We start from the raw sequence: 21165 nt of genomic DNA, 5'->3' as shown, positions 1-21165 counted from the left end.
ATAAATTGCTGTCACCTTCTGAAACAAGGTCAAAGTTGGGTCTTATATCTTAATGATGTTATGGGTTCAGTCCTAGAACTTGGCTATTTCTAGAGGAACACATTCATTTTACAACCTAACCTGGACCCCACCACCTGATCTGATACAGTATTTAATATCATCTTTAATTTGGATTCTTGAGATTGTTTTGTGATTAGGGCATATTTAGAAAATTGCCTTTTATATGCTTATCTGTTTAATATTAATATAAATGGAGCAGTACACTCTTGCCTATTGATACCTTCCATGATGTTTTTCAGACACATGAAAGTGAGGTGGTACTTAATCCTGTGTCTATTGTGTTTTTCGCTATGCAGACCTACGTATGATAAAATGGAGTTTATGAGTCTAGCCTAGAGAGCATCAGTAACTAACAATAGAGTAGAATAATTATAAAAGTATATTATATTTAAAGTTGTTTACAACTTACACATTATTTATCCTTGGAATTTTCCATTAATAGATACCATGGTTAACTCTCAGTAACCAAAACTATGGAAAATCAAACTGCAACTAGGTGAGGGAGATTACTGTGTGCTCTGAAATGAACCAGGAACTTCAGAGTCTGTTAAAGCCAGGGCCTCTGGCATACTCTGCCAGGATTCTGCTCTGGAGCTTCCTACCTGTGGGAGGTAATTATTCCACTTAACTCTGTGTACGAAAGGCGAGGCTGTATCACTAGCTGTGATGTGGGTCTGGTGTGTGTTGTTACCTAAAAGACTATGTGGGCTGTGACACTTCTTTTGGGACTGGTTTTTGTACTGCTGTCTGTCCATGTTTGACCTTCATGGTTGTGCAGTGTGGAGCCATTTTCAGCTGTTTTTGCCAGAATAATTGTTTATATTGAGCTTGAGATCAACTCATGTTTTATTGGTTAGAAACATTGATTCCAAACTTCTTCCTCTGAAGAGCAATGAACAGTTTTTCCCCAGCTTTTCAGCTTTGACTGGAGGAGAGCAGGGGAGATAGATGGGCAGGCAAACTATCCTTTTTACCACCCTTAGTAAGTGCCCTTTTTATCTTGGTTCATTGAGTTTCAATGAAGGATAAATGGGATGACAGTTTTGCTCAATTGTGGTTGTTATTATTGTAAATATTATCTGTATTATCTATATCAGAGTGGGGTGCAGGGAATATGACAGTTCACGTTTTTATTCCACATTAAAGGAAGTTTTAAATAAATAAAGGATTTTTGTATCAGCGACCTTATGAGTAACTCATTTTGAGTAAAACAGTGGCAGTGTGGAAATACGCACTGCATCTTTGCACATACTTGTTTACACAGGAAACAGTGCTACTGAAATTTGGTGGTTGTTAGAATTTTAATAAGTTGTTATTAAAGTATATTCTTACCCTACTGTATGTATTTCCTCATATAGCACTCTATGTGCAATTTCAAAGTGCAGGGATTAACATGTGAATGGATGGGGCTAGCATTGTAGCACAGCATGGTAAACTGCCGCTTGGTTTGCTAGCATCCCAAGTGAGTGCTGGCTCAGGTCCTGACTGCTCTATTTCTAATCCAGTTCCCTGGCAATGCTCCTAAGAAAGCAGTAGATGATGACTCCAGTGCTTGAACTCCTGTAGCCACATGGGAGACCCAAATTAAGCTTCTGGCTCCTGGCATTTTGTGCCAGAAGCTCCTGGCTCCTGGCATCTACTCATCCCTGGCTATTGTGGCCATTGCAGGAGTGAACCTGCAGAGGGAGTATCTCTTTCTCTTTCTGTAACTCTTTCAAATAAATAAGTACATGTTTTAAAAAGCAAAAGAAATACTACCTTTCAGCTAATTAAATGCTTTTTTTAAAATTAGATAAATAGAACAGGAAGACCTCTCCCTAAATTTTCAGTTCATAATACACTGAAGTGCTTAATGTGGTCTTATGCAGCAGCCAAAGGTCATGTGTTGAGATACAAATTGGAGCAGAGTTGGATATGCTTAACTATAGCTTCAGTCATTTGAGCAAGTCTGTGGGTCTCTGATTCCACTTGGATTCTTAGGAAGAGATCCCAGAAAATGCTCTGTCTTGAAAACAGCACATGGTGGAATAATACCTCACTGAATGTTCTTTGATCCAAGGAGAATTCTGATGGGATAGTATATTTTATTTACACATGAAGGAATGCAAGAAGAGAATTCTGGCAGTAAATACACTTAATTAACCTGACTTACAAATCAATCCAGCAATAAATTTAAATTTATAATTTGGTGATTAACTCCGGTGTCTTACTCCAGGATTTCAATGAGGTAGATCACTGCTTTAACATATCTAGTTGTGAATAAATTTGCAATTGTCATAATTTTATAAAGCTGAGGATGCACACATCCTATGATCTAACAATTCTAATTCAAGATATTTACCCTAGAGAAACACTTTGTCCTATGCACAAGGAGACCCCCACACACATTTATTGCAATATTGCTGGTAAATGAGCATGCAAAAAATTGGAGACAAGCTTAAAAGTTTTGTTAGTGAGGAAATATACAAGGTATGTGTTCTCTGTCTGCCTTGGGGTCTTCTTTAGAGGAGTCCAGGATAAATATTGAGATCTTCATGTGAAACAAAGAACCCCATGAGTGCCGCTTGGGGAGTGAACCATGGGAAGAATGTAGTTTTACGAGGACCAGGAAAGCTTTAAGAACCCTGTAAACTTTGGAGCCATTTTTGTAAATTTAAAGATACTACATATTTTACTTTTAACTGTACATTGCATTTATTTTCAAATTTCTCTCTGTATTTTATCTTGTATTTATTTGTACCTACACGTACACACACAGTGAAAATCATACAAGTGGTTATACTTATGCAGAGGAAGCAAAGCTAATATTAAAATGGTATTTTTAAGAGGTTTTATTTAAACATATCATATGTCTCTACATACATTTTGACTGATAAAAATAAAATTGTGTGGGATTAAGAATATAGAAATATAAATAGTTAATTCTGGATATGGACCATAAGGATTGTTATTTTCTCACTTGTACTTTTCTGACTTTTTTCAAAAACTTCAAACTGAAAGGAATCAAATAATGCATCCTTTAATTTTACTTTCTTCATGTATTGTTGGAACTTGGTCATGATGAGATGACTAGGATCTGTGGTTTAATTTGAAAGGAAAGTTCTGGTGATTATCAATTACATCTGCCTTTTTTTTAAAAAAGGGAAATCAATGGTTCTGGGTATTTCGGTTCACATGACTCCATTTTTTTTTGTAAGGAGGAAAGATATGATATATCTTGAAAAGTTTCTTTAAAACATGGTCTTTAAGCAGGGTATTCTACGTAACAAGGACACATAATCACTGGGCAATTTAACAATTTTTATAAAAAATAAGAGCTCTTATGAAGTTGTGTATGTTCTGCCAAGGTGAAGTCAAGAGAAACATAAGATGATAGGATTCTGAGGTAATCTCATAAAGATGCATGAATCTAGTGGTGGGAGAAAGAACAACTTTTAAGTTGATAAGTTGCACATGGATTCTCAACTATATACCAGACAACGATAATATAGTCGGCACCTCTTTCATGGTGAGAATGTGCAGAGCAGTTGGTTCTCCCTCACTGAAGTGTCCCTCTGGGCACACCAGTACCTAAGTCCACTATTTGTGCACAGCCTGTGTGTGTTCCTCTGTGGTCTTGTGGATAGTATGTGTGGCAGGGTTATGACAATTTGATTTTTATTCCTCCTGGAACTGTTGTGCTCAATTTTGTATCCTAATTATTATTATTATATGTAACACTCAATTTACAAATTGATGTGTTAATCAAAGGACATGTTGGTTGTAGAGAAGCATCTTTCTCAAGATAGTTCTTTCATTGCCTTGATTTCGTATTCTCTGCAAAGCTGTAGTATTCCAAGGAAGAGTGAACTACCTCAAAGCTTTGGCTAAACTCAAGAATGGGTATTATGGTGAGTTGAGAGGTAAAATTTGATATGTAAATATTATGTAACACAAAATACACTCAGCTGGCATGTTACATAGAGAGTTTGTTTTGCTTCTGTACAAAAGTGGTGCAAAGCAAATTGTTTGTCTGAGTATTGCAAAGTGCTCCCCAGGTGTCTTCAAAATCTAGCACTCTGCATTTTTGTGCTAACATTGGGCACCAAAGATGCAAAATCTGCCATAAACGAAAAACCTATGATCAGTGTGTGACATGCATTTGTACTATTTTAATGGGAATCAACATATTGTAATTTTCTCCTCTTTTTATGTTCCCAGAGACTTGCGATTCAATAGACTAAGAGAGATTCCAGCTGCTGCCTTCAAGAAACTCAAGAACTTGAAGACCCTGTAAGTACATGTTGCTTACCATGACAAGCTTGTAGCCTTGTGATTCACCATTTAGAGAGTAAAGAAGAGTGAAACCCTGCTGGCGGTCTCATAACCAGCAACACAGGAAATACATGCATTTTTTACCACCTTCTGAATTTAGGAGATATTCCTATTATCTAATTGTCGCAGAGCAAAGCTTCTTGGGATGAAGAAATAGAGAATGGTCACATAACTTGCCTGTGGTTTATCTGGTGAGGAAGCACTAGAAATGGTATGAAAACCCATGGATTCCTGAATTTCAAAGCCTGTATGCTCTCCATTATGCTGCTGAATCTTTTTGTTTGTGATGATGTAAAAGTCCTCTAAAACTGTGTAAATGGAAAAGTAAAACTTTGTAGCTAAGCATTGACTAAAAACAAAAATTCATCTGGAAGAAGCTCATGGTTCCTGGCTTCGGACTGGCTCAGCTCTGGCCGATGCAGCCGCCTGGGGAGTGAACCAGCAAACAGAAAACGATTCTGTCTCTCCCTTTTCGTGAATCTGCCTTTCAAATAAATAAATAAATAAATAAATAAATAAATAAATAAATCTTAAAAAATATTCACTAACAGATACCCATTCATCAACTCCTGTGTGCGCAGCAATAACTTAGCTTTGGATCTGACACCAAATGCGTGTGACCTTGATGTGCTGTAATTATAGCCTGACCTTGTGGGAGAAGTCAGTGAAGAAAACCCAACAGTAATATATAGGTGTCTCATTTTTTAAAATTATCTTTATTGTATTATAAAGATAGAGAAGAGGACAGGGCAGGGGGACAGTGTGGGGGAGAGGAGTAAAAGAGAGTGAGAAGGAGAAACTGAGATCATCCATCCACTGGTTTACTCTCCAGTGGCCACGGCAGTTATTATGTGGGCCTGACTGAAGCATTAAGAGCCAGGATCTGCATCTAGATGACCCAGATGGATGACAATAGTCATCTGCTGCTGTTACAGCAACATTAGCAGGAAACTGGAGTGGAGGCAGAACAGCTGATGTGAGAACAAGCACTCTGAAGGGAGGGGGCGACTTAGGCAGCAGCTCACCCGCTGCAGCACAATGCTGGCTCCACTGGTACTTATATTTTTAAAACGACTATAGATGTTGTGAAGTGAAAGAGAAGAATAGTAATGAGAGATGATGCCAAGAATCTTTTAAATGTTTTTGAGATCTATTTATTTATTTACTTGAGTTACAAAGAGAAGAAACAGAAGGATCTTCCATTCGCTGGTTCACTCCTCAAATGGCTGCAATAGCCAGAGGTAGGCATAGCTAAAGCTGGAGCCTCTTTTAGGTCTCCCAAGTGTATGCAGGGACCCAAGTATTTACACTGATTTCTTAGGAGCATTGACAGAAGCTGGACTGGAAGTGGGACATCTGGGACTGAAACCAGCATCCAAAGTGGATGTGTCATGGGTGGCAGCTTAACTAGTTATATGACAATGCCTGTGCCAAAAATCATAAAAAGCATTAATAGTGCTTAATTTAAAAACCATTCTGTGTTGCAGTGGGTTAATCTTAGAGCAGGGGCTTCAATACTCAAGTGCTGGGACCACATAGGCACAGATCATATTTTCATACGTGAGTTAGCAATCTTTTCAACTTGGCTGAACTTTGGCCACATTCAGGGCGGGTTATCCTTTCTGACGCCAGAGGTCATGGCTCCACACTTGTACTTTTTTTAAAAATTATTTTATTCTGATAATCTTTACATAGTTGATTAAGGCACAAAGGATCACAGACTTGTACTTTTATTATCTGATTCTTTTCAATGATTGAATACACATGTTTATCACAGTGTGTCTAGTTAGCATAATGTGAGAATATGAGAAAGCAAGAACCACTGCATTACTTCTTTATTTAAAAATAAAGCAACAGCTATAAAAATGTAATGGACACACTGGTTTCCCGGAGTTCTGGTGGGCATACAAGTTATTGTTTTATTCACCGGAGACTCCAATTTAGGATTTCTTTGGAAGGGATCTAAGCTCTGCATTTTGGTAAATTGCTGCATGGATATAACACTTGGATATAACACATGGATATAACACTTGGCAATAGCGTTATTGGTGTCTTGTACTTTCTATTGAGATATGTAGATAACACACTGACCAAATGTCTTGTTCATTTATCACATGACTCATGTTATCAAATCTCTTCATTAGCAATAGTTACCATTTAATTTTTAAAGATTGTGACAAACTGATGATTTTTGTTGGAGTTAGACTACATTTTGGAGTTGTCATGTACAAGGTTCCTTCAAAATGGTCTTGGAAATTGGAATTTAAAAATTTATTTTGACACAACAAGATTTTGAAATTCATGTATATGAACATGCATATTCAGAAAAATCTACCAGTTTTTTTAAAGAAAAGTATTTCTATTTACTTATTTGAAAAGCAAAGTGATGGGGTGGTAAGAGACAAAAATAGAAGTCCCACCTGGTGGTTCACTCTACAAATGCCTGCTTTCAACAGCCAGGAATGGTCCAGGTTGAAGACAGGAGCTAGGTACTTCATCTGGACCTCCAACATGGTGGCAGGACCTCCAACATGGAGGCCATCATTGGCTGCCTCCCAGCTGCGCTATCAGAAAACTGTATCAGAAACAGAGGTGTGACTTGATCTCAGGCACTTCAAGATGAGCTACAGGCATCCCAAGTGATGGCTTAAATCACTGCTTCACAATACCCCATCAGGCTTATTTTTTTTAAAGATTTTATTATTATTATTGGAAAGCCGGATATACAGAGAGGAGGAGAGACAGAGAGGAAGATCTTCCATCCGATGTTTTACTCCCCAAGTGAGCCACAACGGGCCAGTACGCGCCGATCCGATGCAGGGAACCAGGAACCTCTTCCGGGTCTCCCACGCGGGTGCAGTGTCCCAAAGCCTTGGGCCGTCCTCAACTGCTTTCCCAGGCCACAAGCAGGGAGCTGGATGGGAAGTGGAGCTGCCAGGATTAGAACCGGCGCCCATATGGGATCCCGGGGCTTTCAAGGCGAGGACTTTAGCCGCTAGGCCACGCCGCTGGGCCCCATCAGGCTTATTTTTAAATATCTTTTAATTCTATTATCCATAAGCTTTTTGGAGCAACCTTGTACAAAACACAGATTTTTAATTAACATTTCTCTTCATTTGGTTGGCTGTGCCCATTATTAACTTATGTTTAAATAATATTATTGCAAACCACAATGAAGTAATGAGCAATTGTATTATTAATTACAAGATTTATTTGCTGTTGTTGCATTACATATGTTACCTCTTTTGTTTGCCGCTACATTCTTACGGTAGGTTTATGATTTCCATTTTGCAATTAAGAAGACTGAGGCTCCAAGTTTCAGACAATTAGAAGGGGCAGGAAGGATTCATTCATAGTTTGTTCTCTGATCTGTATGATTTCCCCAGCTGCATTCAGGAAAGCTATATATATATATATATATATACACACACACACACACATATATATATACATATATATATACATACATACATATATATATATTTTGGTGTAACAGATGGCAACTCACCTTAATAGTAAGGTGAGAGAGGGAGAGAGAGAGAAGGAGGGTGACCAGGTTTACTGTTTAGAAAATGAGCTAAGAAATGAGACTTTGGAAACTCCTGAGACTGCAGAATACTTGTGCTAGAACAGTTAAGTAAGACCCAAGGGTCTTTACTAATGTACTGTAAAGGAAAAAGAATGCAAGTGCCAAATCTTTAAAAATAGAGTTAAATTTTTCATGGAGGAATATTAAGATTTTTGATCATGTGGCTCTTATTCCAACACAGCAATACAAAAGAAATCAAGTCTGCAGCTTTTACTGGTGCTTTTATTTCCCTGGCTGCCTCTGTACTAAATTTCATGGCAGCTCATCTGTTTTCTTGAAGTTTCAAACAAATAATAACTGCATCACTCCTAGATTGTAGAAGGGAGTTTTTGTTTTTTTCTTCCTGAGTTAGTATTCTTGTTTTAACACACACAGCTTGCTAAGAGGCTTATTTAAACAACACACATAGAAATTCTGTGTATTTCTGAAGCCTAAAAGCCTCAGGGTGAGCTCAGTTATCTATTATCTAAAGACCAGGGATTTTGCCCCAAAAGTGCAGCCAAGTGAAGCTCTATAGAATTCTGACTCATCAGGGAACTGCAGCTTTCCCATCCCTGGATGAAACTGATAACAGTGATAGGCTTGGTAAATGGGCTCAAGTTCAATGGTGGGTGACACAGTTATGCTGATGGAAAGCATGATGATACCTAAAGGAACAGCAATAGTTAGCACATGTCAAGGACGAAGGATTGGACTAAAGCACAAAAAGTAAACAAGTGTGTTCTGTCACTTAAATGATGATAGACAAACACTGATCTCCGGTTTGGGTGAATCCCTCAGGTTTACCTGCATTCTTGCACAAGCAAGTCCTGGACAAAGGCAGGAGAGAATTGTTTCCACTCCTTCAAATGGCTTCGTGAAGCTTGGCAAGTTGTTTAACTCTCTTAGCTATCAATCAATTAAAAATATACCCCCACTGCAACACTTACGGGTAGGGTCTCACTTCCTAAAAAAGACTCCAAATGCAGTAGAAATCAAGACCAAAATAAACAATTGGGACCTCATCAAACTAAGAAGCTTCTGTACAGCTAGAGAAACAATCAACAAAGTAAAAAGGCAACCCACAGAATGGGAGAAGATCTTCGCACACGACATAGGTGATAGAGGGCTGATCTCCAGAATATACAACCAAAATGTCAAAACAAACAAGCCACTCAAGAAATGGGCACGGGAAATGGGCAAACACTTCACAAAGGAACAAACCCAAATGGCAAATAAACATATGAAAAAATGCTCAAGTTCCCTGGCAATAAGGGAAATCCAAATTAAAACATCAATGAGGTACCACCTGACGCCAGTAAGACTGGCCCACATGAATAAAAGCACCAACAACACTTGTTGGCGAGGTTGCGGGGAAAAGGGATCCCTACTCCACTGCTGGTGGGGCTGCAGGCTGGTACAGCCTCTATGGAAATCAGTATGGAGAATATTCAAACAACTCAAATTCAACAAACCGTATGATCCAGCAATAGCACTCCTAAGAATATATCCAGAACAATTGTTTTATGAGAAACCAACATGCACTCCTATGCTCATAGCAGCACAATCAGTAATTGCAAAAACATGGAAGCAACCAAAATGCCCATCAACAGAGGATTGGATAAGAAAGCTATGGTTCATCTACTCCATGGAATACTACTCAGCTATTAAAAAAAACAAAATGCAGTTCTTTGTGGCCAAATGGGCCAAACTGGAAACCATAATGCTAAGGGAAATGAGCCAATCCCAAAAGGTTAAATACCACATGTTTGCCTTAATTTAAGATGATATGATGTTATGTATAACTTGTTATGTTATGAATGTTATATGTTGTGTGTAAACTAAAATTGAAGTGTAGGTGAGGTGGTCACAGAAGGTGGCTGGGAACTCACATTTACTTTTAACATGTTGGTTACTCATTACTATGTCAATTAATTCCATAGTGATGTAAATTTTTGCTGATGGTATGTTGGAGCTTTCAATTGACTGGGATGATACTCTGCTGGCTCTGTCTTCAGACCAGAGAGGGTATACCTAAGAAGCCGTTGAACTTAACTGGACAATAAGATGCTGGACTCTGTGTTTGGTATACGCTTGCAATGGGGGAATCTCAACTGAACTTGAGCTGTGTTCATGCAACAAGGTGGAGGAATCCACCATGGTGGGAGGGTTTGGGGAGGGGTGGGGAGAACCCAAGTACCTATGTAACTATGTGACATAATACGATGTAATTAATGAAAAAAAAAAAAAACACACACAAATCAGAAAAAAAAAAAATAAATAAAAATATACCCCAAACCTGAAAAAGCAGTGGAATGATCATTTCATAGTTTTACCTAAATCATTTGCTAATATTTTGCCACAATTATCTTTCTGTATACGCAAATGTATATGAGCATGTGTATAATTACGCATGTGTATGTGTGTGTGTGTATATATATGTATATATATATATTATAACCTAGACAATTCATTTTGTAATTTGTCATGATGCACAAATTATCAGGTGACTTCCTTTTTTCTTTTATTTTGTTAATATTTACCTAGTTGATTAGGGCACAAAGGGTCAAGGGTTACAGGAAAGTGGGTAAGACCATTGTTTCCACATTTGTGTGTGTGAGTGTGTGTATCTTGGGTAAAGAGAGAGAAAAAGGGAGAAGCCCCACCTGACCTCCCACCCCATCCCAGGGGCCTCGACATGGAGCATGCTCCAAGGGTACTGCTCAAGTGGTTTCGATAATTCAATGGTACTGAATTGCTGCCAATCTCGCCATTTCAAGCACAAAGAAATCTCTCCAGAAAACAATGGCTGATATAGTCCACCCTAAAACAAGGACATGTTCTCAGATGATCTCAACATAGTTTTTAAAAGATCTATTTATTTTATTTGAAAGTCAGAATCACAGAAAGAGGGGAAGAGAGAGGAAGAAATCTTTGATCTACCGATTGACTCCCCAAATATGTACTAGTGCCAGAACTGCGCCAGTCTGAAGCTGGGAGCCAGGGGTGTGTGGTTGACAAAGTGCTAGTGGAAAGAATCTAGGCCAAGCAGAGGACTTCCAGTTGACAGTTTACTCCAAGATTGTTCCATATGCATATAGGTTTTCCATCTTTCAAAGAATGCTTCACTCTTTAAAAAAAAAAGATTTGTTTTATTTTTTATTGAAAAGTCAGATATACAGAGAGGAGGAGAGACAGAGAGGAAGACCTTCCATCTGCTGACTGACTCCCCAAGTGGCCTTTATGGCTGGAGCTGAGCCGATCTGAAGCTAGGAGCCAGGAGCCTCTTCTGGGTCTCCCACGCAGGTGCAGGGTCCCAAGGCTTTGGGCTGTCCTCAACTGATTTCCCAGGCCACAAGCAGGGAGCTGGATGGGAAGTGGAGCTGCTGGGATTAGAACCGGCATCCATATGGGATCCTTGCACATATAAGGCGAGGACTTTAGCCACTAAGCTACCTCACCAGGCCCTCAAAGAATGTTTCACCCTTAAACAGATCAATGGTAATATTATTTCTAAAGGTAATATGTCTAATAAAAATTAAAAATAGGAAACAACCAAAAAATTAATAATAATAACGTGCACAAAATCACAATGCTAAACATTTTGAGTACTTTAAAAAGCTATTTGCAGACATAATTATGAAAAAATGCATAGATAAAAGGCATAGACAGTACAATTTCTTGTTTCCTTCAGCATGTGGGCACCGTTGGCATTCCCTGATGCTTCCTGTCTTGTGGCTGTACTGTTCCATATTCTGCCTCAAACTCTCTTTTTAAATCTCCCTTTCCTTTAACTCTGTATCATTCCCCTCTGCTTCTGTCTTGTTGGGACACTTGTGGTTAGATATGTGGCCAAATAATCCAGGACAACACTCCCCTCAACATTCTAAATTCAATCACTTACTTATCAATTTGTTTTCTTTACAATGTAACAACTAGAGATTCCACAAATTAGGACCTGATTTTTTTTAGGTGGTCAATATTCAGCTCCTTATTGAAAAATAAAAGTTTGTTATCAGTAGTAGCTTTCAGGGTGCAGAGGTTAGGAATAGCAGTAATTGCAGTAATAATAACTCTAAGAGTAGCATATATTTAAAGACATCCTAATTATGAGTTATATAGGGAAAAATGACACATGAAAAAGGCTGCACGCCATGTGACTATGGGAGCTAACACTGTATTAAGAAACAGTATATAGAACCCCAAACATCATGCCTCTGAGAATCAAATATTAAATATATTGATAGTGCTTCTCTTAATATTAAAAAGAGTAAAAAATATAAAATGAAAGACTTATATTAAGATTTAATATCAAGGAGCAAATACTAATAAAAAGGAATAAAGAAATCCAATGTTACTAAAGACATAGTTCTAAGCATTTTTCATCTATAACTCAATAAACCCTGGGCAACACTAGCTCCATCTCTATTTTGGAGCTGCAGAACATGAAACACAGAGAATCTGGCAAATTTGCTCAGTGCAGTAGAAAAACCAAGTGGCAGACCTGTGCTGAGAGCTAGCCCAGGAGCCCTAATGTCAAAGTTTACATTCCCAGCCACCCGGTAATCCTGCCCATGAAATGCTAATCTTTGTCATGGGAAAAACTCCAACATCTGCAGCTGTAAAGTGATAATGTAAGACATTACTGTAATCTACAAATGTAGAACTTGTTCTACTTTCTCAGTCTTGCCCAGTGCCCAGAACAAGAGTTGCCTTGCTCAGCGAATGGGTGTGGGAGCTCTGGAGGCTTTGGGAAGATTGCAGCCATGTAATCCTAACACCTACCTTTGCAGAGAAGTTGTCTTGCCCATTTTTGTGCAGTTTTCTCTGCATCCACCTTACTGTCACATGTTGGTGTGTCATTGTGGATAAAAATAGCAAAGATTACTGGGATGTGCACCAGGAAAATTCAACTATAAATGTCTGTACAGAGCCCTTGCCTGATAGGCACGGCCCAGATATGGACTCTCGACTGTAAAGAATCCTTGGAGTCCTTGTATCAGTTGCTTTGGTGTTTATCTATCCTGCTCTGAATTGCAGAATTCTCTGAGCAGGAGGGTGTAACTTGTCATTTCCAAAAAGGAAATTCCAAAATGATGAAAACTCTAGAAAACATGAATTTCTCCTAAGAGTCATAGTTTTGGTTTGTAAATTGAAGATAATTTTGAACTTTTTGAGGATAGTTAAAAGTGGTTATGACTGAAACAGGTACATTATACCATTTGGGTAGCATATCTGTGTTTTTAAGCATTCTGGTGTTAACACACATTTTCCTTCCTGGATCATCTTTGTTGTCTCCTCTTCAGCTATGCTGAATCAGTCTGGGCCTCTCCCTGTCCCCTTCGCTTCTTTCCTCACTTCCTCCCTTCCTTTTTTTCCTTCTTCCATTTCCTCCTTCCCTCACTTTCTTCCTCCTTCTTTCTTTCCTTCTTCTTATTTGAAAGGCAGAGAGATAGAAGGAGAAACAGGAAGAGAGGAGAGAGAGAGAGAGAGAGAGAGAGAGAGAGAGAGACAGACAGACAAGGGTGGGGGCAAGCTGAAGCCAGGACTGGGGTAAGCTGAAGCCAGGCTTGGGTGAGCTGAAACCAGGAGCTGGGGAAGAAATCTGAATTTTCCACATGGTTGGCAGGGACTTTATTGCTTGAGCCATCCTGTATCTCCCAGGGTGCACATTTGCTGGAAGCTGGGCATTGTGGAGCAGAACTGGGACTCATGCTCATGGGCTCTGACATGTGATAGGAGCATCCTAACCCTCATCCCAAACTCCTGACTCTGGGATCCTTTGGATACTACATGTGTCCCAGACCACAGCCCTTTCCTGCACTAGGGCGAAGCTCCAGGGACTATCATCTCTCTGAGTCAGCAATTTGCCCTTTCCTATTGTACTTTTTACAAAAACTCAGGAGGGGAACCCCAGAAAGTTCATGGAATTCCATTTCAAGGAAAACTATGCCTGGATTAAAAAGTGTACCACAACAAAGTTATCTTTTAATTCCATTTTTCACTGACATACTGAAATTCTCTCCTATCGCAGTATGAGGTATGATGGCTAATTTTATGTCCATCTAAATGGGCCACGAATTGCCTGGGAATGTGGTAAGACATTTATTCTGGGTGTGTCTGTGAGGATGTTTCCAAAAGAGATTGGCCTCTGAACTGATTGGACCGTGTTAAGCAGATGGTCCTCCCCAGCATGTGCAGCTGTCATCCAAGCTGTCGAGGGCGTGAAGTGAACAAACTAGCCGAGGACAGTTGGCTCCACCCTCCGACTGCTGAGCTGCAACGTGGATCTCCTTCCGCTCTGGGCTCTCCTCATTCTCATGGCTTCCACCTGAATCTCTGGCTCTCAGACCTCCATACTATACTGTTGATTCTCCTGCATTTTCAGCTTTCAGATGTCTGATCATTGAATTTCTTGACCTCGATAACCACAATTCCTTCATAAATCTTACTAGCTCAGGCTCTTTGAAGAATCCTGCCTAGTAAACTGGTTTTCCTCTACCTACAATGCAAATCATCACCTTGGTCTACTCAGTCCTAGCCTAACTGAACTTCTGGCAATTTTCTAGTATCTCTTGTCCTCTCTGTCCCCTATGCTCACCGTCTGGCACTGGTGGACTTGGTGCATGAAGCCAATAATCATACACCTGGACTACTGCCTGATGGTCAATACCCAGTTTATTAACAGCATCAGACTTTTAAATACAGAGGATCACTTGAGGAATGGGGTCTGGTAGGTTCTGTGTCACCTGGCCTGGGTCCTTGGGCCCACTTGCGCAGTGGGTGCCAGGTCCGTGTGTTCTGGGGCAAAGGATCCAGCGTGTCCTGGATCACTTGGCTTAGGACCTTGGGCCCACCTGTGAAGTTGGTACCAGATTGATGTGCCCTGAGAGTAGAGGATCTAGCAGATCCTGGCTTGCCTGACCGGGGTCCTTGGGCCTGTCTATGAGAACTGGTCCTTCTCAGTAGAAAAGATGGAGTACTGTACAGCTGGCCCAGAACCACATAGAGGATACAACATCCCATTGGTGCCTGCAGGGGACATCTGGGATCATAGCAGAGGAAGAACAGAACAAATTGGACAACCGTCCCAGCCAAATGATGATAGCAAAAATCTGGTTGAATGGAGACTGAAAGTGAACTATGTCAGTCAATGTACATTGGAAGGGATTCCTCATCCTCGGGTTGGCAAGATTGAGAGCACGTCAGAACTCTCAAAACCACCTGGGCAGAATCCTCAGAACATGTGCCACATCAGGATCCCGGGTTCGTATCAGATGGCTGTTCCCCATCCCAGGTACTGGGGCAGTTGGGAGGCTGGGCATGGCTCTTTCCTTTATCTGTTCCCTTTCCCCAGAAAGAGGAGGAGGAAGTAGGAACTTTGGAAACAATGATCACACCTGCTTTTCCCTCTCTCAATCCTTTCCATCTTGATCAACTATGTAAACATCATCAAAAATAAAAATTAAAAATTTGAAATGATTGCTGATTAAGGATGTACATCCCTCATTTTAATATAACTGTGTTCTTGGGCCTTTCTTGCTATTTAAATTTTTTTCTTTTTTACAGTTGTATTTTTTTGTTTTAAAGTTGGAAGACAGAGGATACAAGCACACATGCATATTATATATATATATACACATATACATACATACACACATATGTCTATATCAAGAGAGAGAGAAAGAGGTTTTTCATTTCATGGTTTGCTCTCCAAATGTCATGACTGTCAGGTCAGGGCCAAGCCTGGGCCAAGAGCCTGGAACTCCGTCTGAGTCGCCCACGTTGGCTATGGGGTGCCATGTATCTGGGCCATCTTTGGCTCTGTTCCCAGTTGTTTTAGCAGGGTGCTGGGTCAGAATTGCAGCTACTTGAACAGGCACTCACCTGGGAAGCTGCTGTTGCTGTTCCCTTTGGTTCCTTTTTTCCTTCATCACTACCCTCTTTATAGTTTGATTGATTTTTGCATTATACCATGATGGTATCTTTGTTTCATTTTCTGTAATGTATTTTTACTTGTTTATATGGAATTATAATTCATGTCCTAAATTTATCATGACCTAGTTTGAAATGATATCAACTTAATTTCCAAATCATACAAAAATGGCGCTAATGCTTCCATGTTGTCATTGTTAAATTTATATTTTTGTAAATTTTGTGCTCATGAACATCATTAATGTTGCCTACCTTTACACTTTAGTACAAAAAGTGGAAAGCTATATCCAAAAATAATTCTTCCTTTTATATTTATCTATATCATTACTTTTACTGAGTTCTTTGTGGTTTTTTTTTTGTATTAATTAGAGTTATTGTCTAGTGTCCTTTGATTTCAGCCTGAAGGAATTCCTTTAGCATTTTTCATGGGCTATTTCGGCAAAATGTGAAATCTTGTGGCTCTTGTTTATCTGAAAATATCTTAGTTTCTTATTTTGCTTTTGGGGATTTTGTTTATGTATCTTATTTGTTTTTGCTGCTTTTAAAAACTGTCTTTATAAATCAACATTTAGCTAATAACAATTTTTTAAAGTTTTATTTATTTTAACTGGAAAGGCAGATCAGATTTACAGAGAGAAAAAAGAGATAAATCTTCTATCCAGATTCACCTCTCAAATGGCTGCAGTGGCCAGAGCTGAGCTCAGCTGAAGCCAGGAGCCAGGAGCTTCATCTGGGTCTCCATGTGGGTACAAGGCCCCAAGGCTTTGGGTCATCCTTGACTGCTTTCCCAGGCCACAAGCAGGGAGCTGGGAGGAAAGAGGAGGTACCAGAGGACAGACCAGTGCCCATATGGGATCCTGGTGTTTGCAAGGTGAGGATTTACTCATTTTGTCCTTGCCCTGAGCCTACAGATAATAATATTTCGATGGGTAGATTTTTGCATTTATCTTTGTTGGAGTTTGCTAAGTGTCTTGTATGTTCAAACTTTTAACAAATTTGGGATTTTTTTTGGCTGTTATTTCTCCAATGTGGTTTCTTTCTTTGTTTTTTTTTTTCTTTTGGAATTCCCATCACTTACATATTGCTGTTTTGTTTTGTTTTTCGTGGTCCACCAGTCTCTTAGGTTTTGTTGGTTTTTATTTACTCTGTTCCTTAGGCTGAATAATTTCATCTAGGTATTTTCAGGCTTACTGACTCTTTTTTCCTGCTCAGATGTGTCATTGAAACCTCAAGGGAGTGATTTTTATGCAGTCGTGTTTTCTCAGCCCTGATCCATCTAGTGCCTTTATGTAATTCTTGTCTCTATTAATGTCCTGTATGTGGCCATGTGTTGTTCTCCCAGTTTCCTTTATTTCTTTGTCTGATTTCCTTTAGCTCTTCTCAGTATATCTAACAGAGTTGACTTGAAAATCCTTGTCTTATGAGCTCAACCTCAACCCAGGGATGGGTTCTGTTTAGTTCTTCTGTGGATTGCCCAAGTTTCCTTATTTCTTTGCATGCTTCCTAGTTTTTGTTGAAACATGGACATGTTGAGTATAAAATGTAATGCTGTTGAAGGCCAAATTCTTTCCCTTCCTCAGGAATTCTTACTGTTTCCTATGGCCTGTTCAGGTGTCCTTTGTTAGTGACTTTGCGAAGCTCATCTTGAGCAGTCTGTTCTTGGTAACTTACATCTTTTGAGGATTTTTGGTCTTTTTTTGTTGTTGCTGTTTTTGTTTTTGTTCTCAGCTAGTGATTGGGCAAAGTCTTCCTTGGCAGTAGGTTCCAAAATGAAAAAAGCAAAAAGCAAAAAGCAAAAAAAACCAAACCAAGACAACAACAACAAAACAAGGAAACAAGTGAGGAGGCAGGAAGTAACTCTTTTCCTGCTCACCAGACCACTCACGGCCCTGCCTTAGCCGTGGCTTTCTGTTTGTGTTGAGACAAATTGTCAGCCATGGGTATTAACTTAGGGTCCCCTCAGGTCTTTCCTAAACCTGTATTGCATCCTTAGCATGTTTACAGCTACTTAAATTTCCCAGTGTGTAGCGCATTTCTGAATATTCTGGTTTTCCAAAGAAATCCTCTCCTCGGCTTTCTCCCACAGCTCTTTGCTGCTCTGTTGCTTGCTTCCACTGTAACCTTCTGGCCCTGGGGGCTGTGCAGTATTGATTTGCTATAAAATGGTTTTGAAACATGACTGCTGCTGTTCTTCCCTGAGCGGCTTCAAAGTTAGGTTAACAAAGACCATCACCTCATGTCATCCTTCAGGTAGGCTCTGACAGTTGAGAACACACATGTTCTTGGAGAGACTCTAAGTAAAAGGTCTGCTTGGCTCCTTCCAGGACCAGGGTCCAGGGTCCTGCTCTGCGAATGTAGACCCTCGTCTTTAAATTTGCCTTTGACTCTGTCTGGGGGTGGGGCAAGGACAAGCAAAAGCACCACAAAGCTGTCTCACTATTTACACATTTTCTTGTTTTACGCAGTAACCATTGAATGTTTTCCACAGTGCTGATGATACTGTATCTGACAGATACTGCTTGATTTTGCAGTGTTGCTCTGAAGGGCCTTTAGAACTATCTACTGCTACATTTTTTTTTGTTGACCTCACCTCATCTCCTTGTATTTTTTTATTGATGGTATTTTTATTTACTTAACATTTGTCTCCCACTAGTGCATAATTGATAGTAAATGTTTATTCATAGACTACATGGATATAGCTGTCTAATATAGTTATGCTGATATTTTAAAAAGCATTAACAAGTTGGACAATATTTCATAATAATTAAAAGTAGCTGATGTATCATGGAATCTCACCTATGTGTTTTTCAAAGTATCTTAACTTTTTCTTTAGAGATCATATTCTGAAATTCATCTCTCCAACTTGGTAACCACTGGTGACCTGGTAGTACTCATATTTATACAAAATCACTAGAAACCAAAAAAAGAGAAAAATTTAGTATGCTAAAACTTCTACTTGTACATTTGGCAACATATATATTATTATTTTCATGAAAAAATGTATCATTTGTGATTAGAAACATCAAATACATTTTTCGAATAACTGTATTTACTTTGGTGTTAATGTGCGTGTTCAACATGCTCTTGTAAGTTTGTCAGTGTGTACTTTCAAAACACGTGGATTCAATGACAAGGGACAGGGTTAGCTCCCGACAGCAGAGCTGATGTGACCGGAGCACCTGAGGGTGTTCACACAGACACAGCCTGAGTGATGGCAGCTTGATTTGTTTGCTGTGGCTTACATTTTTAATATTTGATAATTTGCAATTACTTGTCCTTCCTAGCTCATTTTGCTTAATATAATGACTTCAGGGCCAGCATTGGGGCTCAATGGATTAGACAGCTGCTTCTGGCATTGGTATCCCATATTGAGGTCCTGGCTACTTCACTTCTAATTCAGATTTCTGCTAATAATCCTAGAAAGTAGAAGATGAAGACCCAAACTCTTGGGCCCCTGTCACCCATTTGGGAAGTCAGGATGGAATTCCAGGCTGCCAACTGCAGTCTGGCCCAGTGCTGGCTGTTGCAGCTATTCTGCTAGTGAACTAACTGATGAAACATCTCTCTCTATGTCTCTTTCTCCTTTCTCTTTCACCTCTCTCTTCCCTCCCTTTCCTTTGTAGTTCTGCCTTTCAAAGAAATAAACAAGCTTATTAAAAATACAATTAACTCCATGCTGTTGCAAGTGGCAAGAATCATTATTTTTGTGAGCAAATAATACCCCATTGAGTTTAATTACCACATTTTCTTCATCTCTCCATCAGTTGATGGACACATGGGTTGCTTTCGTTTCTTGGCTATTGTGAATAACCGAGGAAGGGAACGCAAATATCCCTTCAACAAACTGATTTTGTTTTTCTTGAATTTATGCTCAAGAGTGGGATTGGTGGATAAAGTGGTAATTATATTTTCAGTTTTCTTGAGGAGCTTCCCTGCTGTTTTCCACAATGGCTGTATTAGTTTATATTCCCACCTACAGCCTTTCCTTTTCTCCACAGCTTCCCTATCTCTTGTTATCGTTTACATTTTTATAAAAGCCATTAAAATTTGCATGACGTGATGTCTTTTTGTTGTTTGATTTGTATTTCTCTGCCAATTAATGGTATTGAGCATTTTTTCATGTGCTTATCGGCCATTTGTAGCTCTTCCTTGAGAAATGTCCACTCAGATTCATTACCCACTTTTAAATTGGATTGACTTTTCCTCTGCTCATGAGTTGAGCATTGTTTGTATTCTGATGTTAACCCTTTGTCAGATGTATAGTTTGTGATGATGATTGATTGCTGCATGGGGTTACTCATATATGGAATATACGCAGGTTTGAGAGTAGCTGGCGATTTTGGAGTTTGAGCATAAAATGGTGATTGCCAGATACTGGAAAGAAGTGGGAAGGAATGATTTATGCTAAGTTATGTAGAGATAGGAGAAATAAGTTTGGCTCTTTTGTTGATAGATAGGTGACTATAGATAGTAACGATGTACTACGTCCATAGTTACACAAATATGTATGTGTGTGAGAGAAAAAGAGAGAGAAAGATGCGTCTTTAAGCTAATATAGAGGATCTTGAATGTTTCAAACAAAAGAGATGAGTTTTATGTGATAGCTATGACCATCCTGACTTCAACATTACACACGGTATACATGTATTAAGAATCACATGGTACCCCATACATATGTTCAGATTTAATGTGTTAGGTAAAAATAACAGTCAAAAACATATTATATAGATAACAAAAATTGCTTCAGTGGTTCAAATTAGCAAACTGACTTTTGGAAGTGGTTATATTTACATCCTTCTAGATCAACTATTTTGAATGTTTGCAAACATAACTTAGCCAACTTTGCCAAATCCAATTTTAAACACACACACACACTTAGAGAGAGAGAGAGAGAGAGAGAGAGAGAGAGAGAGAGAGAGAGAGATTTTCCATCTGTTGGGTCACTTCCCCAAACGGTTGCAGGAGTTTGGGGCCAGACAAGGCTGAAACCAGGATCCTGGGACTGCATTTGGGTCTCCACTGTGGGAAACAGGGATCCAAGCACTTCTCTCTGCTGTTTTCCCAGGTGTTTGCCAAGGAGCTGGATCGGAAGTAGACCCGCTTTTTTATCACAGGTGGCAGGTTAAGCTGCCATGCTACAATAGTTCCTATTACATGCTATTAAATCAAAATTTGAGACATAAGATTTGAATGTCTGTTTGATGGTTCTATACAGAATATGTTTTACCAGGGAAACTACTCCAGGGAGAAGAACTGAGGCAGTAGTTTTAGAAAGTTAAAATAGTCAA

At 39.3% G+C, this 21165-nt stretch overlaps 1 protein-coding gene across 1 annotated transcript in view; it reads left to right on the top strand.

The window, feature by feature from the left end:
• PXDNL (peroxidasin like) overlaps positions 1-21165 on the top strand; it is a 384948-nt gene that overhangs the window by 142375 nt on the left and 221408 nt on the right. Inside the window, 1 exon segment of the mRNA XM_058668897.1 lies at positions 4261-4332. Coding sequence (XP_058524880.1) covers positions 4261-4332 — 72 coding nt within the window.

Source organism: Ochotona princeps, chromosome 9 (assembly GCF_030435755.1).
Source record: "Ochotona princeps isolate mOchPri1 chromosome 9, mOchPri1.hap1, whole genome shotgun sequence".
Taxonomy (NCBI): domain Eukaryota; kingdom Metazoa; phylum Chordata; class Mammalia; order Lagomorpha; family Ochotonidae; genus Ochotona; species Ochotona princeps.
This window is presented reverse-complemented; position numbering and strand designations above follow the sequence as displayed.